Source organism: Netta rufina (assembly GCF_964035555.1).
Source record: "Netta rufina genome assembly, chromosome: 22".
NCBI classification, from domain to species: Eukaryota; Metazoa; Chordata; class Aves; order Anseriformes; family Anatidae; genus Netta; species Netta rufina.
The window spans coordinates 9,343,444-9,370,278 of NC_140146.1; the positions used below are offsets into that span (position 1 = coordinate 9,343,444).

General features: G+C 37.4%; 2 protein-coding genes across 5 annotated transcripts; both read left to right on the top strand.

Annotated features, from left to right (window-relative positions):
• Positions 1-2,424: 2,424 nt before the first annotated feature.
• SLC35E2B (solute carrier family 35 member E2B) lies at positions 2,425-9,772 on the top strand (the record flags this gene model as incomplete). The annotated part of the gene is made up of 8 exons (XM_084300358.1): positions 2,425-2,749; positions 3,468-3,603; positions 4,492-4,619; positions 5,497-5,617; positions 6,402-6,455; positions 6,844-6,916; positions 7,566-7,711; positions 8,372-9,772. The coding sequence occupies 8 exons, from the start codon at positions 2,425-2,427 to the stop codon at positions 8,616-8,618; spliced, it is 1,230 nt and encodes a 409-aa protein (XP_084156484.1). The 3' UTR covers positions 8,619-9,772.
• A 2,445-nt stretch (positions 9,773-12,217) lies between these two features.
• Positions 12,218-26,733, top strand: LOC311217913 (cyclin-dependent kinase 11B). Of its 4 annotated transcripts, none has more exons than XM_084300292.1 (20): positions 12,218-12,273; positions 12,361-12,493; positions 13,159-13,274; positions 13,799-13,923; positions 14,524-14,662; positions 15,173-15,303; positions 16,456-16,578; positions 17,749-17,844; positions 17,954-18,085; positions 18,843-18,908; positions 19,509-19,684; positions 20,081-20,171; positions 22,195-22,316; positions 22,655-22,760; positions 23,360-23,481; positions 23,643-23,750; positions 24,294-24,410; positions 24,695-24,843; positions 25,745-25,934; positions 26,314-26,733. In XM_084300292.1, the coding sequence occupies exons 2-20, from the start codon at positions 12,383-12,385 to the stop codon at positions 26,404-26,406; spliced, it is 2,313 nt and encodes a 770-aa protein (XP_084156418.1). In that variant the 5' UTR covers positions 12,218-12,273; positions 12,361-12,382; the 3' UTR covers positions 26,407-26,733. The 4 variants fall into 4 exon arrangements, with proteins under 4 accessions (XP_084156418.1, XP_084156419.1, XP_084156420.1 ...); XM_084300293.1 differs by having other exon boundaries at positions 19,515-19,684; XM_084300294.1 differs by lacking the exon at positions 16,456-16,578.
• The last annotated feature ends 102 nt before the right edge of the window (positions 26,734-26,835 follow it).

Consider the following 26,835-nt stretch of genomic DNA (forward strand, 5'->3'; position numbering starts at 1 on the left):
ATAGGTGTGGATTAAGAGTAGGTGATGTGCACTAATCCTAGCAGGGATTAAGAGCAGCGTTTTTTCCTGCAGCCTTAAGTTTCAGTGGAGAACAGCTTCCGTGGTTTGGTCCAATACTCATTTATTGTAGGAGGAGTGAGTGAAGGGGCTACTGTGTATTACAGAAGCTGTGAGCTGGTGCTTATTAAACTGTGACACCACTTCCAGAGAAGGTGCCATATAGAAATGACAGCTATCTGTATATTCATGCAGTCTGGCTGGCAGCAAAATAATGTTTATTCTTACAAAGGCCACCTGTACACAATAGAAAATAGTGTAAGTGATTTAGTAACCAAGCCATGATGGACTGGGTTCAATTTGATGCGAGTATAGGAGTCAGTGCTGTTTTTCTCATCCAAGTATGACTACTCTGTTAAAAACTGAGGGAGAGTAGTATTTTTTATTAAAATTAGATGCTTGAAGACATTAGCTGCATGTGCATTTATTTATTTTCTTCACTCTTAAAAGTTCCTTGAGAATAGGTTTTTCTCTGCTCCCCTTTAAGTTTGAAATGAATGCAGCCCTAAGTAAACTTTAAACCTTTGAACTACTACAAGTAGTTACTTCTTGTAAATCAAAATTTGAGGCTTTCAAAGTTTATGCTCTCTGTGTTTTAACCTTTAATGCTTTTTTTTTTTTTTTTTTTTTTAATTGTTAATATAGTTGAAAATGGGAGAAGCTGCAAGGAATAGTATAAAATGTGCAGCATGCTTCTCATTTTTGTGAGCTGGAAGATTCAATGTTTGCACGTAATCCAACAGAAACAGTCTACCAACTACTGCCACGTTTTCATCTATTGGTAAACATCAGCTGCTGGTTGCTCTTAAGGGAGGATGATTGAATTGCTTCCAGATGGAGAACTCTTTCAGCCGATTTAAGATTTCCAGTTGATTTAAGGCAGCAGGTCAGTAATTTAGGGGTGTGTTTCTTCTTATTGCTGTCTTGTTTCCTGCTACACGTGGAATCTGTGATATAAAATACAAAAATGCAGTGCTACTGAAGGTGGAAGTTTGTTGTGTGTAATTGCTTTTGTTTTTAATTGAGTAGTATAAATAGAAGAAGTATTAACAAAGTTTTGGTAGCTTAACAATTCTAAAGGTATAGTTTTTGTTTTTTTTTTCCTCATTTCTTTCTTTCTAAAAGACATGAAAAAGGACAAATAAAGAACCAGGTTTTCATAGCAAATTATCGTAAAAAATGCATCTTTTCTTTTTTCCCATATTATCCCAGTTTTGTTTTAAGCTGGATAACACGCTTGTGTGTATATGGTCTTGCATGAATGTGTCAAGTGTTGTACCTCGATGTGCTGCTAACGTGATTCTCTGATAAATAGAAAGGGATAAGGTGATGGGGTGGAAGTGTTCTGTGCGTGGCTATAACAGAAATAGAGCACACAAGGAATGGAAAATTTCCATGTAAAGTAGAATATGTCAACTGACATCATATAATTAATTCTTAGTGCCTCTTTATGATTATTTTTTGTTGTTGAGATGCCACATTGGACACTATGAAAGCATGAAGAAAATAGTGTATCCTGTTCACTTATTAACAAAATCAGGGCAGGTGCAGTAGCTCTTGTTTAGAACCCTTGTATTTTGTCTTACCATTGATTATTTCCTGTGCTGTCACTGTTTGATGCGCTGTAGTGTTATGATCTTATTTCAGACATCTTTTCCAGGAAGTCCAATGATTAACTATCCATACAAGAACCTCTTTATTTGCATAAAGCCCACCGTATTACCTGTCCAGCGAATGTACTTTTAGATTAAAAAACCACAACATTTAAACTCTAATTTCCCATAGTGCTTATTTGTTGAGGAGCAAAAGACTTTCTGTTATTTCATTCTCATCTGATATTTTTTTTTCTTTTGCTCCTAAAATAGAGAATGCAAACTAGAAAGCTATAAATCCGACCACATATTTTAATGTTGCAGATAAGCTGCTCAAGTGTTCTTTCTTTCTTTGGACTTTGTTAGCATTATGATACCAACAGACATTACATAATTTAGGAAAGGTAAAGGTCATAGCCACATTAACAGTGCAAAATTCAGCCAGAAAGACTGAAGACGAGATACTTTTCATCTTTCATAAATGGCAAGTAAAACTGTGGTATTTTTGTTGTGTTAGGGATTTAAAGTGTCATTATGTTCATGGCTAAATTTTGTTTTCTTTCTGTTTTTTCATTCTTACGTGGAAAAAGTGGAACGGAGCACATGAAGAGGCATCTGAAGTTTACGCAAGATGTTATTTGGAGGACCAAATGTGCTTTTAGAGGCCATTGGAGATGAAAGATTAATCACATGATATTTTTGTTCGCTCAAAGTGCTGTTCTGTGCTAAGTCAATGTTTTGTATTAAGGACGGATACTAGTTTGTTAATGTCATCATGTCAACTGCGACAAGTGCTGAGATACCGGATGAACCCAACCCTCCCCTCCTTGAAGAAAAGCCAAAGGGAAAACCACTCTTTCATTTGGGTTCACTCTTTGCTAACAGGAGTGAAAAATTTGTAATTGCAAGGAGTGATAGTGTACCAGAGGAGAACGTTCTGAAAATAACTATCACAGAGACTACAGTCATTGAGTCAGACTTGGGCATCTGGAATTCTCATGCTCTCATCTACCTCACTTTGTGGTTTTTCTTCAGCTTTTGCACTCTTTTTCTTAACAAATACATTCTTTCATTACTGGAAGGAGAGCCCAGCATGCTAGGTAATCCTACCTTTCATTTACACTTCAATTCCAGTAACGTATTTGACAATAACAGCTCCTCCTATATAAAGTTGAGGGAGTAGATGGTTCAGCTGAAGTGAAAAGGACCTAGTTAGGAGATGTGAGTGTGGATTTTGGGGCTCAGAACTTGTAAATTGTAATCTCAGCTTTTAAAGGAGTTTCTGATGGTGTCCCTTCCTTCTCTTATCCTTCCACTTGCTGGAAGACACAATGAAATTTTGTTCATAGAGAAGCTGTAAAATGATATTTGAGAAATAAGAGTTGGGGGGGGGGAGAGAGTGTAATTAAATTTTTGGTTTTCTCTGCAAGAGGGTAGTGTGGGTTCTTGAAAAATGTAATAAAACTGAGTAAGCTGTTGATAGTCTACAGAACTGATTAACTTGTTTGATTAACGAGATAATTAACAATATTAACTTGTTTGTGTGTAAAAACACAAGAGCTGCCTTCAAGTGGGCTTATTTTTCTGTTTTTTTTTGTTTGTTTGTTTGTTTGTTTAAGTGCAAACAAAAAGCATTTTAACTGTGATCTTGTTTTATTCTGCTGCCTTGATGGTAGATGTAGAAGTAAAGGGCTTTTGTGAGAATCCATAAAGTCTAGAAACACTGCAGATAAGTTTATGTAAGAAATTTTCTCATGATGCTTTATCTGTGACATTCCCATTGTCTTCTGATTTATTTTTTTTCCCATATCTTTTTAGGTGCTGTTCAAATGCTTTCAACCACCTTCATTGGCTGTATAAAAATGTTTGTTCCATGCTGCTTGTACCAGCACAAAACACGCATCTCTTATCCACCCAATTTCATCATGATAATGCTGTTTGTTGGATTAATGAGGTAAAAGGTTAAATTAGAGATATATCCCATTTGTTCATTGTGTTCTTCTGAACAGAATCTATGTTTTTATTCTCTCTTCCTTTTCTTTCTTGCTTTCATAGAAAGACTGGAAGGTGTTTGGAAAAGACTATTCATCTTTCTTCCCCAAAATCACAAGATAATCTTACTTTTAGTTCCTATTGGTAAATGCTATGTTAATTTTTCTGACTGTCAATTTTTGGCTAGCTTTGTCTACCACCACTTTAACCTCTTTCATGACATACTTCTCTTCATAATGCTATCTTTCCATTTACTTTCTTCCTCTTCTCTTTTGAGGCTGATATTTGTTTAGTATAGTAGTATTTCTTATGACATTTCTTTGTTCTGTCACCTTTTCCAGCAATTTGCCTCAAGTGATATGGACTTAACATTTACCTTCTAAAAGTAATTATTTGCTGTGTGCCGGAATTGCATCCGTCTGTGGTCTAGGAGAGAAAAAAAGACATGTAATTAGGTTTTCTCAGCACTGCACAAATGGTAATAGGATAACAGTGCTAAAATTAACCATCAGGGCACCATTTATTAAGTCAGAGCAGTTTTATTGTGATGTAGTTGTTTAAAGTATAGGTAAATATGTAGCATACCTAACTTGCAGCACAGGTGGATAACTGCAAATGATGTAATTTCCTTAGCAGGTGCCGTGGAATAAAGCTGAACAGTTACTGCAGTTCAGTCAAGCTACCACAATTTGATAACTTGATTGTTAGTTATGCCTCCCCATATTCTTAGTTACTGCAGGTAAAATTTAGAGAAAGTATAATGCAATTCTTTTCTGTGCTAGATATCTAAGAGCAACTGTTAAAGTATTACTTTATTTTCTACTTAATTTCATTTGGTTTTCAATTACAGATTTGCAACAGTAGTCTTGGGGCTTGTCAGCTTGAAAAATGTGGCTGTTTCATTTGCAGAAACAGTTAAAAGCTCTGCACCTATATTCACTGTTATCATGTCTAGGATGATATTAGGGGAATACACTGGTGAGTACTGTTCTCTGTTTAAATATGATTTTACAATCATATTTATATCTTGTATAATAGCGTCATTTATATGGCCGTGGACAGGGAGATACCACTGAAATAATGTAGATCATTGCATACTGCTGAAAGAATTGTTCTCATTGAACACAGTATGTTGATAGTTTATAAGCAAAAAAAGATTTGTTTTAATGTAGCTGTGTAAGGGCAGTGTTGCTCTGAAGTTGTTTTTCTGTCAAGAAACTGTAATTGGAACATTAAATAATTGAATTTCTGTGTGTTTCTTCTGAGGAGGACAGCTTGCCTCTCAGAACTTAAAAACCTTGAATTTATTTACTGTGTTCACTCTCTTGCTAAAAACTTAATAGCTGGCTTACCACAGTTCAAGTCCCCAGTATAATTTCTTTGTAATTTGACGTGCAATTGCATACTATTTGCTTGAAGAGATTTTGCTTCTAGCCAGCTATAAATCACAGGAATTATACAGAAGCAATGTATAGGTTGCTTTCTGATGCAAAACTCAAATGGCAAAAGGCTGAAATGAGCCAGAGGAAGAAGAGTAATCCAATCACAGAGTAAACAGGGAGAGTATAATTTTCTTCTGTCATTTGTTGAGAAAGATTAAATGAAGACAGTCAGTCCATTTTTCTTCTCCAAGACAGATATTTTTATCAGTCAGTGCATGTCCATATTGTTCTCAAGAGCATATTGCTGTTAACTGAGATCTCACTTTACAACCTCTGAGTTTTAAAATGCAATCAAATAAGCTGCTTTTACTTTCAAATAAAGAAGTTAAGGCCAAATTTAAACTTTTAAAAACTATATACTATATTGTCCTTGGGCATGAAACTAATTAGAACTTTTTTTTTGTCATTTTCAGGACTGCTGGTTAATCTCTCTCTCATTCCTGTTATGGGTGGGCTAGCTCTGTGTACAGCTACTGAAATCAGTTTCAACATCCTAGGTTTCTCAGCAGCATTATCTACTAATATTATGGACTGGTAAGGCTTAATGACAGGTAACTGTGTGGAATAAAGGGGGGGGTTGGCAATGGTTTATTTTTACTTAATTTATTTTAGGGTTATTTAATTTAGGGTTCTAATTGTTTCTGTTTCAGAGCAAAGACTAAATGGTTCTGAAAGTTGAAACTTAGGGTACATGAGGAAATAAAATAAGCATTTTTCATGTGCAGTATATCAACATTTTACATTAAGTCACAGAGCTGGTTGCAGTTTTCTGTGTAATAATCCTAAAAGAGCAGGAGATTAATGTAAAATACAACTACTTTGAAAAATGGTCACATTTCACCTTGAGAGTGGTGGTGGTATGATTCTCATGTTCTTATTTAAAGTAACACTTTGAAATAATGTATTGACTTACTCTTCTCATAAGGAAGTTACATATAGAATAAGACATGACAGCATGTTAAGACTGAGTATGAAATCTTCTAAAATATGCTTCAGAACTGTTTTTTTTTTGTTTGTTTGTTTGTTTTTTTCCAAGAGAGGTGCACTAGAGTAACAATGGTATGTGCTAGAGCTTTTTGCCCCATTAATATGTTTTTCTATCCTTTCAAACTTATCATACTTTAAAATATTTCATTTAAATCTATGTAGTATTTAGAAAAAGGTAAAATTTAAGCCTAGCTTTGGTTGGAGATTGGGTGAGAGGGTGGAATGTGTAGAAGGTATATCTACTTATCTAAGGGAAACAATTGTCTTTCTCATGGTTTGTTTTGTTTGCTGCAACTAATATCTACAGGTAAATGTCTTTTTTTTTTTCTAGTTTGCAGAATGTCTTTTCCAAAAAATTACTCAGTGGAGACAAATACAGATTTTCGTAAGTATTTAAAATTTTTCAGATTTGATTATAGATTGACATTGGGCTGCATAAGGAATCAATGTATTTACAATTATGTTGGAGTAAGCTGCCAAGAACTATCTGAACTTCTGAAACGTAAACTTTACCATAAAATTTGACGGCTTGTGTTGGTCTGGAAAATGCTTGCCTTTTATACTTCAGTCCATTTTGGCCGACACGGAACACAAAACACTACCTTTGCAAGAGATTGCTGAATGTGTTGTTCCCAAAGCTTGGTACACAACTTTTCTTTATTACTTATTATTGTATTTACAGACATCAAGGAGGCCTTTATTTAAATTTGATGCAGCTTTCTTCAGCTCTAAGAAAAAGGAAATTTTTTTTTTGTTTGTTTTTTCCTTTATAGGGCCCCAGAGCTTCAGTTCTATACAAGTGCTGCTGCAGTGGTCATGCTTATTCCAGCTTGGATATTTTTCATGGTAATTTGAATTTGCTAACACAGATATTTTTTTTTAACTTATGCATATGGATAACCTTAATTTTGCTTTTAATTCCTCCTTTTTTGTTGTTGTTGTTGTTTGTATGAGCTTTGTGGGTAGAGGGGAGAATGTTGAAAGAGGTGGTTTGTCACAGGCCTGATTTGACAGGTAACCCAAAAAGCATAGGTTTATTTCAGGATTTCAGAGAGGAAAAATCATGATCTTGTCTGACTGTATAAATGCATTTAAAGTTTTAAGTAAGATTTGTATTTCAAATCTTTATGTATTTGTTGACTTTTTATCAATATTTATGTGGTATGCAGGAATACTAACTCTCTAAGAGCGAAATTGAGGTAAGTAAAATGTATCACAATAAATATGTATCCTTTGTATTTTGGCATTTCATTGCCATGCATCAGTGTTCAAAAATACCTTGCTGGAAAGCTGAACACAATAGAAAATTCAGTCAGGTAAGAACTCTTTCTAATCTTTTAGGAGTGAAAACTTGGAGAACGTGAATGTCCTGTATGTTTTACATTTTGTTTTGCTGACATTTAAATGTAAGACTAATATCTTATTAAAATAATGAGGAGGGTGAAAATTCACTTTTAGATCTGTGTATAAATGAAATCCTCTTTTTTGCATTTAGGATGTGCCAGTGATTGGGAAAAGTGGAAGGAGCTTCAGCTACAACCAAGATGTTGTTGTACTTCTCTTAATAGATGGAGTCTTGTTCCACCTGCAAAGTGTTACAGCCTATGCCTTGATGGGAAAAATTTCTCCTGTGACTTTCAGGTAAAACTGCCTTTTCATGTCAAGAACTCATTTTTTCTTAGTATTTCTGCTTAGAAACTAGGTAATAAATCTTTTGTGCAAAGAAATAATGTAAATGCAGAAATGTACCAAAGGTAAGAAGAAATCTTTTCACATCCAGATGACCAAAACTTCTTGGTTTGTTCCCTCATTAGGTTTGTTCCTCAGTGAAGTTAGTTTTCTCTACCTAACAGGCTATAAAAGCATGTGTTTATATTTGTGTACGCAATAATTCTTGTTATTATAATATTGCTATCCTTTAGATACTGGTTCTTTTTTGCTTATACTACTATATTACCTGCATAGTAACAGCTCACTAGTGACTGATAGTTATGTTGCTGGTGTTGTGTTGGTATTGTCTGGGTTGTATGTTTTAGCTGGAATTGAAATTCTAATGCTATAGAGCATGCTTAAAAACAAAACTCTGAGATGACTCATTAATTCTAATATTAAGATGAGTTTAAAGATAGTAGTGCCAATATACAACCAGTTTGGCTACAGTATTATGTTAAGTAGGAAAAGTGGAATCTGACTCGGTGTTTTAATAGTAAGCAAAACAGAGACTCTACTGCATTAAGGTGTGATCATGTGTGGGATATGAGAGAATTTTCTTTGGCCCTAACTTCTGTAATTCCTTTCCAGTGTTGCTAGTACTGTGAAGCATGCACTGTCAATCTGGCTAAGTATTATTGTGTTTGGTAACAAAATCACAAGCCTTTCAGCAATTGGGACTGTTCTAGTGACAATTGGAGTTCTGCTCTATAACAAGGCAAAGCAGCATCAGCAAGAAACCATACAGAGCCTGGCAGCTGCAGCCCCACAACCTGCACAAAGTACGACTGATGATACTGAGCCACTGATTTCCAAGGATTTGAAACCATATGATTAATATGGTCACTTATTCTTACAACTTAGTGCAACTCAAAGGAGCCCTTCCTGAAAGCGGTTGTTTCTTCAGCTGTTGATGCTGATGTGGTTCCTTTGAATTCACAGCAGGTCAGACATGGGACTTGAAGCAGAGAGAAAACAGTGAGAAGAACCCAGTAAGCCTTGATTTACTGAGAAACTGAAATACCAGAGGAACTACTGTCATGTAATGTGGTAAATGTGGGTTTTTGATCTTTTTTTGACTGCAAATAACACACAAGTCTATATTAGAGAAGGAACTTCTGTGTCTTGTAGGAAAATGATTCCATTCTCCTTACCCATCAAAATAACGTGAAAACATTGCCCCATCCCTGTATTAGGTGTGCAGTGAAATGAAATTGGTGCATAACTGAAATTTCAAGTTGTTGGTTACTGTGTGCCACATCCTCCGTTATTTGTTTGTGTTGTAGAGATGGAAGGTGAACCTCCCTCTCTTTCCCCCACCCTGTTCCTGTCTCAGCAAATGACTTATTTTGGTATAGCTTTAGTTGAAGTAAACTGTAGAAGTGAGTCCCAGCCCCAAAGAAGTGATGAGGAGCTATTTCCAACTACAAAGCTAGCAATGAAACAGGATTTTTCTGCTAAAATTTAACATGCAACCAGGACACAATATTTCTGTATTTAAAATACTGAAATGCAACTATACATACTGACGCTATATAAACAGTGTTGGAATAAATATGTGCAGTTACTTACAGATTGCCAAAATTTATCTTTTTTTTTTTTTTTTTTTAATAAAGGAGCCAGGATCTCTATATTTCTATCAGAAACCATTTTTATATACATTTTTTTTGTGTTTTATGTATTTTTATGAGGATTTTTTTTAAACATTGCTTCCGAGACTGCAACAAAAATGCTGCCTTTCAGAAACTCGGGGTTATTACCCTATGTGCAAGGTATTTCTGTCATGTCTGGTTGTGTGAAGAATCTTGGAGGTATCTGTGACAAAGGTAACTAAAGGGGACCATAAACTGAGGCTGATAACGAGTTCTTTTTTTGGAGAAGTTTTGTTTCATGGTTGATCAACGATTAAAAGCTTTTGTCTTTTGTTTAAAATAATCTTAAATATTAGTAATTGATTTTGATTTTTTTTTTTGGGAAAACAAAAAAAAAAAACAACACATGTACCTACAAAAACCTTCAAGTGGACTTTTTGGTAATAAAACTAAACTAACAAATAGAGATGATTTTTCAGTAGTTGTCTCTGTTCTAAAAGATTGCTTGGCATTAAAAGTTTAGATAGTGGTAAAAAATAATTATTATTTGTAATAGGAAGTTACAAGTGGAGTTCTTGCAAAACTGAAGCTTGTGCTTACATTTCCGATGTGAGGTATTCTGTTAGTTTGAGTGAACCATTCCTGTGGAGGGCAAAAATGTGTTTGTAATACAGGCAATCTGAAGAAGCCTGTCTTTTGGTTTTGTTTGAATAGCGTGTGCTTGTGTGTCTTCTGCTTACTTCAGGTTATGTTCCTGTACATGACTGGGTGCCCAAGGTATATACCCTGAAGATTTCAGTGGGAGGGAAATGCCATTTTTTCATCATTGTATGATGTCTGATTTTATTTTGTCATTGCTTGTATCTACTTGCAAAAAGCTGTGGACTGTGAGGTGGAGATCTATTTTTCAGGTGTTTTTGTTATTATACTTTCAAGAATCTCTGTATTTAGCAGACAGCAGTCTGTTTTGTACCATGTTTTTACTCTTGTGGGAGTACAAAAATGTAAATGGCTTTCTGGTTGTCTTACTCAGTTGTCAGGTAATGCCTTTCATCAACTGAGCTCTGTGAGCTAGTAGACTTGCATTTTATATTATTTCATAGTAGTGGAAAACTTTTGTGAAACCACAGCTGAGAATACTCTGGAATTTTAACTTCTAACACAGCTGGGTTTTTTAGTGCCTGGTTTAGCCCTGCCTGTTTGGTGGCAGCATGATAATTTAGTTTTACTAGGGGGGTTGTTTTCCAGTGTTTCTCTTGTGTACTTTTATATGCAGAGTTCTTGGCCTTTATTTTTATTGGACTAGGTAAACCAGACATTTACTGTCCACTTGTAAGACAGACCTCTTCTTTCCCCAGTCAGACTAGTGACTGTTAACAGTTCTTCCTGTTTGGTAAAAAGGACCATTTTTTTCCATGTTGAGAACCCATTACAGTGTTATGCCTGAGCTCTCTGCCTTCTAAATGCTTTTTATGATGGCAGTCATACTGCCCAATTTCTTTTGGAAATTCCTTTCCAGTAACACTCTACGTTTCTACTGGAATTTAGCACAGCCACATTCCTGATACTTGTGCACTAATCAAGACAAGCTCCATGACAAAGAGTTAAGTGGATTATTTATTTTACGTTTGCTGAGTATGTTCTTGTAGAAACAGCACACCTTCCTTAATATGATGCTTCAAACTGTTGTGCAAATGGTAGCAGATATTTTGTCATATCAGTCTTCAATTTCACACATTATCTATTAAACCAAGGAGTTGACTACTTTGCACAGAAGCTCTTGGATTCTGGTCATTGTCTGGGTTACAAGGCAGATCTTTGAGATGTATAAAATTTCAACAACAGTTCTCTGATTAGCCTTCCCCTTGGAAATCATGGAAAACTTCAAGTTTCCAAGAACAAAAACGTATCCACAAAGTAGTGGAAGGACATTGTTAGCTACTGCAGAGGAACATCTGTGCATCAGCTTGGATATAGAGCTGTTTCTGGAATGCCATGCAAATCTCAGCATACAAATACCTAATTAATTAAATATGACTCCTGGTAACGAGCAGGATTGCTTCAGGTTTAACAAACAGCACCATTAGGCTTGTATTATTTCAGCATTTAGCTTCTGGGAAGAGGATGTGTCACTTCTCAAAAACAAAATAAAGCAAGGAGGTGAGATTTTGTTTCTTCCTGCAGTGTTGAGCTAACACAAGTGCTTGTTGCAGAATGCACACCCTGTGAGATGTTACCTGCAGTGGTTTATGGCACTAAAATGACATTATTTCCCAGCTCAAAGGATGGACAATAAAGAAACTGTATATAGTATTTCCTGAGATGTGATGTATTGTAATCTCTTTATGGTTACGTTCCCTAACCACATTAATGTGTTTCAAGTTCTAGTTGTGTATGGTCTTAAAAAGAGAGCTGGTTAGGAACTGCCCTCGTCACACTGGATTGCTGTAAATTCTCCTTGTATTAGTTTTGTTGCCATTATATGACTTGTTTAAGCGATCTTTGGAATCACGCCTTACTCGGAGGTACAATAAAATGATTTTTTGTGTTTTTTTTTTTTTTTTAATATTTATTTCTTTATTTTTTAAATGTAATTATAAGGATGGGCTTCAAGAATGCTACACGCAGACAGTTACTGGGTATTTTGTAAAAAGTGGTAAGTGGGCCGGGTATTTTAATTAGGCTGAGGGGGCTGAAGCGCTGTAGGAAACCGGCGCTCCGCCCCTTCCTTAGCGACCTGCGCTGCCTTAAAGCCGGGCACCAAAATGGCGCCGCCGGCCCTCCTCCACACGGCCTCTCGCGGCTCCCGTGTTCCCCCCGTTGCGTCATCAGCCGGCCGCGGCGGGCGGAAGTGACGCACTCGCGTGGTGCTGCTCGTCCCGGGGCCCGGCGGCGGTGGCGGTGAGGGGGGGGCGTCGGGGGCGGGGGGGAGGGGCCGGGGCCTGAGGGTCTCGGTAACGGAGCGGGGAATTTGTGCTTTATCCGCAGGGATTTGGGCTTGTAAACCCCAATGGGTGATGAAAAGGATTCTTGGAAAGTGAAAACTTTAGATGAGATTCTGCAGGAGAAGAAGCGGAGGAAGGAGCAGGAGGAGAAGGCAGAGATAAAGCGCATGAAGAACGTAAGCTGACGGGGGGGTCTCTGCGATCCCGGGGGGATCCTCCGTGATCCCGGGGGGCCTCCGGGCTCGTACACACGCTCTATGTGTGATCTCTGTGTCCCCCCCCCCCCCCGTGCCAAAGATTGACAGAAAACCCCGTTTTCCTCTGGTTTCATTTAATCTCTTACCTTACATGTGTCATTTATATCATTATTTTATACAATAATTACATATAACACTAATATATATTAATAATCGTTATATGTTTCTTCATTTCGTTTTTGTTTGTTAGAAAAATTAAGAAAAACCAACAATTTAATGGCAGCAGCACTTCAGCTAAAAGCCTTTTCAGAGGTTTTATACAAAAATGGAGTTAAATATTCTCAAATAACTTTTACGTTACTTTCTACAACTTTATACAGAGTAGCTTTACATTAAAAAATAGTACTAGTTAATGTAACTGCTTAGTAGTTGTTTGATCTTGTCTAGTTACATAGCTGAAGTGTTATAAATGTAATCTAGCTGGATTTAGCTGTGTACACTACAAAATCTCTCATAAGTTAGCATGCTGGACAGCTGGAGATTTTTCTTCCAAAAATGGAAGAGCCGAGTATTATTTTATTATTCACTGTAACATACAAATTATTTCCATTTTGTTTTTTCCCTTTCTTGTGTTTGTTTGGCAGTCGGATGATAGGGATTCCAAGCGGGATTCTCTTGAAGAGGGGGAGCTGAGGGATCACCGCATGGAAATAACGATCAGAAATTCACCTTACAGGAGGGAAGACTCTATGGAAGATAGGTAACGAGAGAACAGAGTTCTTATCTTAGAGCGTGTTGCTGAGATGAAATGGTAGAAGTACCAAGGAGAATGTTTAAAAGTATCTTAATGGGAAAAAAAAATAGCTTTTTGAGGAGGTTGGTGTACCATCTTACCTCCTGTTACCAGAAGATGTCTAGATATCTCTTTGAAGGGCTGATTCAGGCTTAACAATATAGCGTGGTCAAATTTTGGTTGCTATCTGAAATATTTTGCTCAAGATGTTAAAGGCATGCTGAGTTCATTTCAATGCTTAATTCAACCTCAGTTTGCTTGTGTGTTAAAAGTTCGTGTGTAACAATAGATTAACATTTCATCCATGTGACTACAATTTTCTGTAACTTACTGTTAATGCCTTGATTCATGAGTATTATAGAAATTAATATTAAAAAAGAGGAAAAATATGCTTTATATAATTTTATAATATAAAATTAAGATTAAATAACACAATTTGTTAGACAGTACACATAACCTTCCTAAGCTTATTAATTTGTGTCATGTTTTAGAGGAGAAGAAGATGATTCCTTGGCTATAAAACCACCCCAGCAAATGTCACGGAAAGAAAAAACCCATCATAGAAAAGATGAGAAGAGGAAAGAGAAGCGTAGACACCGTAGTCATTCAGCAGAAGGTGAGTGTTAGTTAATACGCTTGCCTAATGCTTCTTGTAGCTTTCTGAGGTCGAGCTGAACAGGCGATTTAGAGAGTAAATAACAACAATTAACAAACAGAGAAAACACATCAGATGGATATGACAAAGGAAGTTAAATTTGTGTTTTTGCTTTGATTTTGTCTAATGCCCTTCAAAGAACAACAGGTGCATGTTTATGTTTGAGAGGACAGTAACCACTTTTGTCAGGGACCCAGCGTCTGCTTTTGCTCTTTGAAGCCTGTTGTGCTTCTTTCTGGCTTCGCTGAGTCAGGGCAATGAACTATTTTTACCCGACTGTAGAGAGACAAATATCCTTTCAGTATTAACTAGTCTGGAAATGTACACTTTGTATTCCTGTTACAACCTTTTCTTGGTTGTTTTCAGTACGTTTGTGCAAGATCTTACAATCTTTTAATTTTTTAACACCCTTTCAGATCAGGATTTTTCTATAAACGAAAGTATGGAGAGCACAGAAATAGATTATCATAAGTTTCATCCTTTCTACTTTTACTTTTTGAAAACAGGAGCATTAAATGTTTTGAACAGTAACACACCAAAAATTAATTTTTGCTTGTTTAGGGAAACATGCCAGAGTGAAAGAGAAAGAACGGGAACATGAGCGTAGGAAGAGACATAGAGAAGAGCAGGATAAGGCCCGACGTGAATGGGAAAGACAGAAACGGAGAGAAATGGCAAGGGAGCATTCCAGGAGGGAGAGGTACATCTACCCGTGGACAGACTAACAAAGAGATGAGCTGATTCCTCCTCTAAAAGTATCTCTAACCTTGCGTTGCTCTGAAATGACACAAATTCAGAGCGAAAACTGGTAAGGTCTGGTGACAGTACCATGTTCCTGTGAATGTTGTCTAACTAAAGTGGGTTCTTGACTTTGATTGCCTTTGTAAGTGACTTTATTACAGGAGATGTTTCTAAGTGAAGTCATTTTCACTGTTTTACTGTAACAAAGAAAACAGCAAACCAGTTTGGCGTAGTAGGATTTATTGACTGAACTTCTTTACTTTCTGTTTAAATCCTGGTAAGGGTGTAGAAGCTCACGAGTTTTCAAGCTAATTTCTTTGGCTGTTTTTAAAGGATCAGCTGAAAAGCTCCATTGCTGTTGTTGCTAATGAAATTGAACAGCCTTGTAGCTGGTTAAGAAGAACAGTTCATCTTTTGAATTTGTAGTGAACTGTAACATAACAAAAAAATAACAAAAGTTCTTTTCTAGGGATCGCCTGGAGCAACTTGAGCGAGAGCGAGAGAGAAAAATCAGAGAGCAGCAAAAAGAACAAAGGGAGCAAAAGGAACGCGAGAGGCGAGCTGAAGAAAGACGTAAGGAACGGGAAGCCAGAAGAGAAGGTAACTGTCTCTGTATAAATGTTGTTTGAGCTTACTGTCTGCCACAGTGGTGGAACAGAGGTGTAGAAAGCAGCTTTTACTTAGGTCAGTGCCAGAATTAACAAGAAAAAAAAAAAAAGAGGGAAAAAAAAAGTGGGAAGTGGGGTGGAGGCTCTATCTGGAAAAAAAAATCTCTGAAGTTGTACAAAGGGAAATAAACCAATGTCAGATGTCCTGGCATATGGAGTAGTCAATGAGTCTCTGGTTTTCTATAGAAACAAGGTTTATGTAATTGCTGTAGTCATTGTGTGCGTTGTGTGTGTGTGTATCTGTCATGACTGCCGTTGCTTCTGAGGTCCTTGGCTGAGTCTAACCCGATTTAATAGAGGCTAAAGTCTCAGAATCAAGTGTGTTAATGTTTCTGGAAAATAAATGGTAAGGGGATGGGGAGAGACCCTCTAAGTAGTCCAGCTACGTAAGAGACTAATAGGAGTCAAGTGGGGAAGATCTGAGAAATTATCAATTTAAACTCACTTCTGTATGAGCTTTCACTTTGCATCAGTTCACTTGCTCTGTAAGTTCAGATCATTTTTGTTTAAATGACCTCTGTTTGTCCAGGCTTTCAGAGGTAAAAACCTGAACCCATTCCTGTGACAAAGATTGCTTGGGGGTAGCAGAAGAGATCATGTTTATTGCTCTTCTTTCTAGTTCCGCTCATCCTGAACAGCTCCTGTGTGCTGGGTATTTATGCAGGTCTTTCTCGATGTCTCTAGCCTTTCATTTCAGCTATTTTTATTGCTCTGAATGTTCTGTCGGCTCCTTAGCTGTTTTAATTCTTTTATGTATCCCCCTAGTCTGTCCACTTCTTTCTCGTGCTTTAAAGCCCCAGGTTTGGGGTGTTTACTCGGTAGGATAGAGGGCATCTTGCATCTAAATACAGCAGCACCTTTCTATAAGCAGTCCAAACCCATACTGTATTGTGCATGAGGTGAATCCTAGTCCTTTGTTCTCTTAGGTATCTTTGCTCTCCTAGACGCAGTTAGGTTCCACTTCCACCCTTCCCCATGACTATTTTGTAAGGAAAAATGTGCAAAGCAGGTGGCTGGGGCAGACAGAAGAATTTTAATTAGGGCAGGGAGATTTAACAACTTCCTTCGGTTTTGTTTTCACTAGTTTCTGCACACCATAGAACAGTGAGGGAAGAATATGGAGACAAAGTGAAAATGAGACCCTGGAGTCGCAGTCCATTACGACAGCAAAGAGACAAGCCTGAGCAAGGAGAGAGCAGGAAACCAGGTAGCATTTGCCACCTCGTAATGTCTTTGCCTGGAGGCTAGGAGAGGCGTTCTGGGGTAGTGTTTGATTTGTAGGATATATCCCTTGCGTGCTGTATGAAAAGTGATGTCCACTTCAGCCCTGGTGGCATAACTCTGGAGTGCTGGAGAAGGATGGCACGTGCACTGTTTTCTAAAGCAATGCTTTTCTGCAGGTAATTGTGTAAGTGACAAATTGAATGAATCTTTCCTGTTCAGTAGCAGGGGTAGTCATTAAAAAAGTTTCAAAGCGAGTTACTTCATTCAGTGATGAAAGACAGCTGATATTTTTTCTTTTGACTTCTGTAAATTAATTTATTTGCAGATTAAAAAGGGATTGTTTGCACTAGTTCCACTTGCATTTGGTGTTAGGAACTAAGTTACTTTAAAAAGCAACCTTAGAGGGAACAATACAGCTTAAGCATCACTAATATTGTCACGTTGTAGAAGAAAACAAGTGCTTAAAGCAGTGTTCTGGTTAGATGGTGAATTTTGTTTTCTAAGCTAGAATGTGGTATGTAGACAGTCCTAACTGTGAGGAGAGAAACTGCACAACTGACAAAAAGAATGTCTTCGTTTAAAGAAGAAATGTTCTGTGTCTGCTCTGTTAATGTGTGTAGCTGTAAAAATCAGTGTAACTATCTGAGGTAAGCTGAACGCCCAGTGCAGTCAGCTGGAATTCCAGGCAGAGGCAGGCAGCGAGTCCTTTGAACTTGCTGTTTAATCGATCAACATCTATTTGTACATGCCCTTTCATTGTGATCTAGAGGGACTGAAGGAGAACAGGAAGCACTGTGTACGTATGTTAACGAGGCTCTGTGTTGTGGTCATGCTTGTTATCATGTTACGCCTTTATTTTTTTTGTAAACATATATCTGACGTAGAGGGGTGTAGGCCTGTGTTACGCTTAAAAAAAAAAAAAAAAAAGTCAACATTCCACATTTGTAGCTGTTGATTGTGCACCACTGCAGCTCAGAAAAGCTGTCTGCCTTTTGAGGAGAATGTGAAATTTTTGGTTGCTCAGTATTGGATGAATATTCAGCACTAATTTAATGGCCAGAAAAAGTAAATTAGATATCCGGGTATTCATAGTCCTATAAGTAGAAGTGAAATTCAGCTGGCACCCTGTTTTTGATTTCTGTGGTGTCACCAGTGAAAGAAGAGAAACCAGAAGAGAGAGATCCTCTTTCAGACTTGCAAGATATCAGTGACAGTGAGAGAAAAACCAGCTCGGCAGAGTCTTCATCAGGTAATCAAATGCAATGTAGTAGATGCACTATCTAGTAACTGTGTTTCCTCAAACAGACAATTGTGTGATTAATTGTATCTACTTAGTTCCCTGTTTTACTATTCCTCAGCGGAGTCTGGATCAGGCTCAGAAGAAGAGGAAGAAGAGTCTAGCAGTGAAGGATCTGAGGAAGAGGGAGAAGAAGAGGAGGAGGAGGAGGAGACAGGAAGCAATTCTGAAGAAGTGTCTGAGCAGTCAGCTGGTGAGTAATGTAAAGCAGGTCCCAGTGTGGGTTTTTGTGTGTAATGGCTTTTCTTTGTTTCCCATCTTGTATTTTAGTTGGATATTTTCCTTTTCTCTTAGTCTAGGATAGGCTGAGGCCTCACAGGTCAAAATAGCTGAAAAGAAAAAAGGACAAGTCACATTTTAGTGTTTTATATAAAGGTAATACCAATTATTTGAGTAAGAAGTCAGATAAGAAAACTGAAAGCCGTTTGTGACTTCTAAATGGTGTAATGCTAACAGTTTAAATAAGTTTGTATTGGATGGTAACAGACAATCTGAGAACAATTCTGCACTCTACATGGAGGTGGTGAGACAGATATATCTCTGTTGTTTTTGAATTGTTTCACTTGCAAATAATCAGATTTTTTTTTTTTTTTGTTACAGTACAACTGCATGAACATAATAATAAAAAAAAAAGGCGTAGTAAAAGAAATCTTACAGCCATTCTCATCTTTAATCAATACAGAAAAAAACCACAGCAGCTCACTCTGGATATTTTTCTTTAAAATCCCTTAGAATTACTAAGCAAACATTCATTAGTCTCCCAACTAATGTTGAGTTGTTGAGTTTGAGGAAGCATTTGTTTTCTAAGTGAAACAGCAAGTATGAGGTCATGAACTAGACAGCAGTAAAGAAGGCACGATAAATTAGGTAAGCATTTCAACAGTGATCTGCATTGCAATCAACTACTGAAGTGCTGAGTTGATTTGGTTGAACTTGGTTCTGTCTTGCAGAAGAGGTGAGCGAAGAAGAAATGAGCGAAGAGGAGGAACGGGAGAATGGAAACCACATCCCAGTTGGTACAATGCAAATACTGAATGTATAAAGAAATGGTTGTCTCGATTTTTGCTGCTAAATCTATTTCTAAAATTATTTTAAAGTATTTTAACTTATTTGTTGCAGTTTTACCATCATTCGAAGGCATTGTGTATTTTGTGTTCTAAGGCCATTCTCATGTCAGAATCAGAAATTTCTTGAAATCTGAACCACGGTCTAGATTTAGAGGAAATCAGATCCTAGTCTAATGAACTACAATTTCCTTCTTTTTCATTTTGGGTCTCTTGTCTTGGCCTCTCATCAAAACAGCTTTGCAATCAGAACGAGAGATAGTTGGTCACTTTTTTCTTGTGTTCTGTTAAAAATTTATTTTTTTGATGTGCCGTGTTTGACTCAGGAAATTGTATGTACGTGACTGTAAACTGGGATGCTTGAAAGCATCATCTCTCTGCAAACAGGAGAAATTTGGCTTCTTTTCATTGATCTTCTGTATTCCACCAACAAAATTTGCATACTTTTGCTGTCTTATAATGATCAGTGTTTCTCTTCCTATATTTGTCTAAAGCTGAACCAAATTGTTCCAAATGACTTCCTCTTTCCACGACTGATTCTGACTTTTGAAGTTACAGAGTCAAGGTTTGATCGAGATTCAGCTGGAAGCGAAGTGGAAGAAGAGGAAGTAGGGGAGGGGACCCCCCAGTCCAATGCGATGACAGAAGGAGACTACATTCCTGACTCCCCAGCCTCTTCCCCCATTGAACTGAAACAAGAGCTTCCTAAGTACCTTCCTGCACTTCAGGTAGAGGATCTCTTAGAGGGTGCTTGAGCATGGCATACGCAAGTAGATTTCAGGAGCTGCTTCACTAACATGGTAAACATTTGCAGTAGTGTTTATGCATGAGATAGTTTACAGGCAGAATACGTCTTGCTGACTCAATGTCACAAAATACATGTTTGTGTGTGGAATATTACTGCCTTGACAAGTAAAAGACATGCATGGAGCACAAGTGACTTTTACATATAGATAAGAGTGTAATACCTTTGATTATTGCTAACCGTATTGTTGAATTCTCTTGGTAAACTTTAACTATTTCTGTGAAGTTGTGTGAGTTTAACTTAACGTCTTCTTAAAACAAACGAGTGCTACGCTCCTGCAGACACTTCAGAAGTAAATGTCGCCTCTCTCTTTTCTCAGGGATGTCGTAGTGTGGAAGAATTTCAGTGTCTCAACAGGATTGAAGAAGGAACATATGGTGTGGTGTACAGAGCAAAAGACAAAAAGACTGGTTAGTATAAGCGGTCTCCAGTTTTTGTCTTCATGGTATTAGCTAAGCATTGTGTCATAAATATCATCTAATGTAAGAACATTTCAATCAAGGTCTGAGTTACCACGGCAGCTGTTGTCATCTGTGGGGATTGCTATGAATTTTGGGACCTGTAAATTGAAAATTTGCTTATTTGCCTGTTCTTGAACTATGGAATCAGCAGTGTCATGCGTAAGAACTAAACACAAGTTGCATCTAGTGTATTTTGCATTTCTGTAGATATTTCTGTTGTACAACTGCCAGTGGAGCTTTACAAATTCAAACAACCTTCACAGTAACTGATCAAGGAGTACAGAAAGGGGGATCTATGGCAGAGTCAGAAGTACAGCTCATGTATCTTACTTTGCAGATTGCATTTTAAGCACAAAACTGATACTCCTTTGTACTGATCTTCCTCCCTAAGAAAGGGGAAAGCTGTAAAAAGTTAATTTTTCTTTTAGCTAATTTCTACTTGTGTCCCATACATAAATTTAAGGGTGCAGATATATGCAAATTATGGTTCTGCATCTACATTGAGGAACAAAACGTTTAAAATGCTTCTTTCTTTTTCGAGGCTAATTATGCTTTTAAGAGGACATGGACTTTGACATACGGGTTTTGCTAGCAGCTATTTGAGTTCAGAATTAATTTCTTTATTGGATGCTAAAACCAGTTAATATGATTTCAGTTTCTGGCCCATTAGGCAATTATTTCTGGTTTGTGATTTGCTTTAGCTAGTTAACGGATTGATTGGGTGGTTGAATTTAAATAAGTGTGCCACTAGGTGTCACGCTAAACACAGCCACTGGTGAGAGAATTCATAAACGCAGTGCTTTGTGTGTCATAAGTATATACTGCAGTATTTTGTTGTAGAAAGAAATTTCCATACACAAGTTGATTTGTATTTTTAAAATTGAAAATCTCTTTACTTACCTGGTTTGTAATGGCATGCGATTGGAGGAAATTATTGCATTTCCTATGGATGGTGCAAGAGTCAGGTCATTTGTGTTCCTCTTCCATGCTGATTTCTCAAGTGAAAGAAATATTTGCTTGAATGCTTTAGCAAAAACTGTGATATTAGTGCAGCTTTTCTTTTTCCCTAGAAAAAGATAACGTAAGATACAATCTGCTCTTTTGGCTCTGACCTCTCTTTATTTCCCTGTAGTGGTCCCATCACTAGTGATACGTTACTGTCTTGCAAGCTGGTCATTTGCAAAGAGAGCTGTAGCACAGTAAATTAAATATCTGCAGTTTTCAATAGAGGTGGCAGATGGTGAAGAGAGCTTGTGAAAATAATTGTGTTCTAGGGCAGACATAGAAGTTATTGTTATTCTCAGGTTCCAACTGACAAGCTGTGATTCTGCTGACAGTTAAATTCTGGATGTCTCAGTTTCTCTGATTATTTTAGAATAATATGACCTTTTGATCTCCTTTTGGGGAATGAGAGTGTACAGCCGGCATGGTTTCTCTGACTTCACTCATGTACTGGATATCTGCCATCAGCTTCTTCTTCTTTTCCTTATCTATCTTGTGGCGTTGGCTCAGAGGCTGACGTAGCCATTATTCTCTACAATATCATGCAAAAGCAGATTTATTTAAATTGTTCACTTTGGAAATGTTTTGAGTTGGGTCTTAAAAGAGACATAAACTGTATTTGAGGCATTTCTATCAACTCTAAACCCTCAGAGTTTGGATGAAGTGAATTAACTTTTCATTTTAATCTCTTTTGGGATGAGTTATCTTGGAATATGCTAAAATTCCTGAAGTAAACTTTGGATTGGTATTCCGTATTTTCTTATTTTTCCTTAAATTTGGCAGTTTTTTGTATTGTTTTGTTTTTACACTGCTAATGCCAGACCGACTGTAAGTTCAATATAAAGTTACCTGTAACAGTTTTCATTCAAATGCATTAAAGTAGTAAAAGAACACTGAGGGATCTCTTAACGTGAATTTTGTTAGCTACATGATGGGCAGTCTGCAGTTAATACTTCTGCTTTTCTTGCAGATGAAATTGTGGCACTGAAGCGACTGAAAATGGAGAAGGAAAAGGAAGGCTTCCCCATTACATCTCTTAGAGAAATAAATACTATTCTGAAAGCACAGCATCTAAATATTGTCACTGTCAGAGTAAGTCCAGAAACCTATTTCAAAAGGATTTTTTGTTCTTGAAACATTGCCTCTTGGTTTTTAACATGCCTGATGAAAATGTTGGCATTCCTAGCAGAGCTTGTTAATATAAGCAGTTTTATACTACCCGTAAAACTAAATAGTTAGTGTTTGTCTGGACAAAATCTACCATTTTGCAAAAATAAACCGTTGTCTTGGGAATCTAATTTAGATTTTCTGTGAATTTTACTAATGGCAGGCTGTGTTTGTAATCTTGCCAAGTAAATTTCTAAAATTCATTTTGGCATGCTATTTTTAATAGTGTGTGCTTGTTTTGATAATTTGTTTTTGTGTTTTAGGAAATCGTTGTAGGTAGTAATATGGATAAAATCTATATTGTAATGAACTATGTGGAACATGATCTCAAGAGCCTGATGGAAACAATGAAACAACCATTTCTACCAGGTATGGTTTGCCAGTCTCCTTTAATTGTCAAAATTGAAAAATTGACCTCCAAAAACCCCATTGTCTTTGGGCTGTACTGACATCAGGGAGCTAGCTTGTATGATGGTGTATATTGCCTTGGAATGTCCTCTGAGCCTTCTCTGGAATAGAGATTTCACTGCTTCTTCTCTGTCTGATCTGATTCCACTGACAGCAGATAAGATAGGAAGGTAGGCCAGAAGTGCTGGTATTCATAGAGATGTTTGGCTGATGAATCCAGTTCGCATGCTGAGGGTGAAACAGGTTCAGATGTGAAATTAAGAGGGAGTTTCCTCTGTGCTAGGCTGGAAGTGAACACTGGGTTTTATTTTTGGACACTTTGTTGAGAAGCATTAATTTCTGAGCATTACTTGGATGCATTCCAGCTATCCAAGTCCATTTTGCTATACTGACAACTCTTTGGGTTTAACTGTTTTTGTTCTACGACACATTTTTATGGTACAATCGATGGTGTGCTTTTAACTTGACATCCCTTCCCCTTCTCCCCCTTTTCTCCAAGCAAACAAAAAAATGAAGACAGATTTCATCTTTTAAATGTATTTGGCTTCTTTTCTCTTCAGGTGAGGTGAAAACCTTGATGATTCAGTTATTACGAGGAGTCAAGCATCTTCACGACAACTGGATACTTCACCGAGACCTGAAAACTTCCAACCTGTTGCTCAGTCATTCAGGCATTTTAAAAGTAAGAATTTCACGAAATGTAACCACATTTACAAAAAAATCTCATTGCAGAATTACACTGCATTGTAGCTATGTTAAGAGCTAGACAGAATGTTTTGATATAATAAGAACTCTTTCTTTGGGTGGAAAATGACTTCTCTGTGGGGTTCTCTTTTCATTCAGGTTGGAGATTTTGGACTAGCCCGAGAATATGGATCTCCACTGAAGCCTTACACACCAGTGGTTGTGACGCTTTGGTACAGGGCTCCAGAACTGCTGCTTGGAGCCAAGGTTTGTGTCTCTTTATTCTTCTGGGAGCTAGTGAAATGACTTTTCAGACTAACTTGATTTTATAATTCATGCACAAAGTATAAAGAAGCCCTATGCTATCTGTCAAGGATGGTTTTGTGAAAGGAGATAAAGCTACATTTAAGAGAAAAGATGTATCGTGGAGATCAAGCTTTGTGCCCATAACCTGAGACTGCTGTTGTGGGAACATAAGGGGTAAGGATCTCTGTGAAACACAGGGCAAGTTTAGAACACTTTGCTAGCTGTGATGCTGTTTGAGTGAAGCATTGTGGCAACTTTCACGCTTCATCGTGGTGTATTTTTGTATATATGTGTGTTTATGGGTATTACTCTGAATTCACTGCGACTTTGACTTTTGAATAAATACAGTTGAGGCCCATGTCTTGGGTATTGGGATGACTGTACATATTCTGGGTAGAGCAGATTCTTCTTTTTTTGCTTTTTTTTTTTTTTTTTTTTTTTTTAAAATCTTACTGATTTTATAAGGTACCTTCTTTCTTTTTTTTTTTTTTTTTTTTTTTTTAGGAATATTCAACAGCGATAGACATGTGGTCTGTAGGGTGTATATTTGGAGAGCTGTTAACTCAGAAACCATTGTTTCCAGGGAAGTCAGAAATCGACCAGATTAACAAAGTCTTTAAGGTAACGCTTTTAACACCTCTGGATTCTAATTGACTGCTTGTAGAGGCAGCTATAGGAGAGTAGTAGGAAAATGAAGGTGCTTGTAGTTCTTTCACAGAGATTCGGCCTTAATAAAAGGCTCACTGCTTTGGGTTTTTGTTTTACAGTACCAGTGCTAGGCTAGGGTTATGTGTTGTATTTTATCTGTTTTCTCTGGAATTTATCAACTCCTGTAACTGCATGATGAATAAGCAGAAGGGGTACACTCTGCAATGCATTTATTAAGAAGACATTTTAATCTATAGGATCTGGGTACTCCAAGTGAAAAAATTTGGCCTGGTTACAACGAGCTGCCAGCAGTAAAGAAGATGACATTCACAGAATATCCCTATAACAATCTGCGCAAGAGATTTGGAGCACTCCTCTCTGATCAGGGCTTTGATCTGATGAACAAGTAAGTGCTAGCTTCTAGAGTATCCTTGGGAAAATGTTTTCACTTGTATGGTAGTTGTGGAAAATGACTTGTAGTGAAGCATGGTATTTCCATGCATTTAACATCTTGTCAAAACATGCTGGAGGGTCTGTGATATTCTTTCAGTGCTATTCCTCACTCACAACAGCTTTGTTCAGTGTGCCATGCTCTTTAACATCTGCTATTAAACCTCAGTCCAAGATTATTCTTGGACGCCTATGTCATAGAAGATCAGAAAAATGTTTTAGTAGTAGTTTTAGCTCATTCATGTTACATTTAATTTTGTGGTGAGTCAAACTATTGTGCAGTCTGCTGGAGGATCTTGTTAAATTATAATTGAAAAAAGGAAGAAAGAAAAGTGTACAAAAGGCAGTGGAACCCATTCCATGTACAAAGCTTGGATAGTCAGGGCCAAAGTCTGGTAGAATGAACAGTACAGTAACACACGTTTCTGCACTGTGAAATGTTTAAAATAGTTAACCACGAGCTGTACAGTTATGTGGTGTATCTATATAATCTCTGTTGTCTTCTTTAAAAAATAAATATTTCAATTGAACCATCTTGGATCCCTTTTGAGCTGTGTCTGACCCCCACAGTGCGGTGCGTCAATGATTTACACTTACCTAAACAGATCCCCAACAAAGGCTCCTTTTGGTATGAAGTTCCATTAATTACAGGTTCATGGGGGAAGCATGCTTTTAAAATTAGTTCTCTCTGTTAGTCCTTTTATAAGCAGTCATGCTCATTAATACAATTCTTTCTTAGAAAATGGAAATTTCTAAAATGCGTTTCTGAAGAATTTAGACTTTTGGGGGTTACATTTTTCTTTTTTCTGCCTGACTCCCTTCTTCCCTACTTCATCGTCTTTTTAAATCCTTTTCAGTTTTTTGACGTACTACCCAGCCAGAAGAATCACTGCCGAAGATGGTTTGAAGCACGAGTATTTCCGAGAGACTCCCCTTCCTATTGACCCCTCCATGTTTCCAACCTGGCCAGCAAAAAGCGAACAGCAAAGGGTGAAACGTGGCACTAGCCCCCGGCCACCTGAGGGAGGCCTTGGATACAGCCAGTTGGTAAGCATGGCGTGTCAGCAGCTGGCATTTTTTGCTGTCCTTCCTGCCATGGGCTGACAATGTCCTCATCCTGATGTGGGAAATGTGCATATGGACTGTGTTCCATTGGCTTTTCGGGGCCTGAAACTCTTAGACTCACCTGGACTTGCCTGACAAGGACAGCATGAAAGCCCAGCTTTTGCTCTGGTCCTTTTCAAATCCGATTTCTGTTGGATTCACAGAATCATTATGTCAACACATAGTCAAATGTTTATTGATCTTCTCTTAAAGATACTTCAATTTTTATTTAGATTAATTTTTTTTTAAAAAGTTTGATTTTTGTGTTGGAGAGATGAATGCGTATGCAGACACTTACTGATATTGTGTGTGTTTTTCACAGGGTGATGATGATCTGAAAGACACAGGTTTTCATCTGACCACCACAAATCAAGGAGCATCTGCTGCAGGACCTGGTTTCAGCCTCAAGTTTTAAACTCAGAAAGAAGGGGAAAAAAGGAGAACTATTCGTGTGAGTGGATTTCTAAGTGCCCCAGTTCTGTTCTTCCTGTTAGGGAGAGCAGATGTTTTTTGCAGGGGAAATGCCATCACAGTTTCAAAGGCTCTTGCTGGGTGTGGAGTATAAGTGCTGCATTCCACTAGAGGACTGGAATTAACGTGACAAGCCAAGGATCGTTACAGAATTTGACAAAGGAAAACTTGAAGTACAATCCTGGAACAGTTTCTGTTTTTTTTTTTTTTTCTTCCTCCTTTTTTTTTTTCCCTTGTAAATTTGTAGAATTAAAATGCATTTTTAATTGTTCATCAGTGTGAAGGATTTCATTTCTTCACATGCAGCAAACTTGGTTGTTAGTGCCGTCTAGAGTGGAAACAGGATTTTTTTTTTTTTTTTATCCTCTCCCTC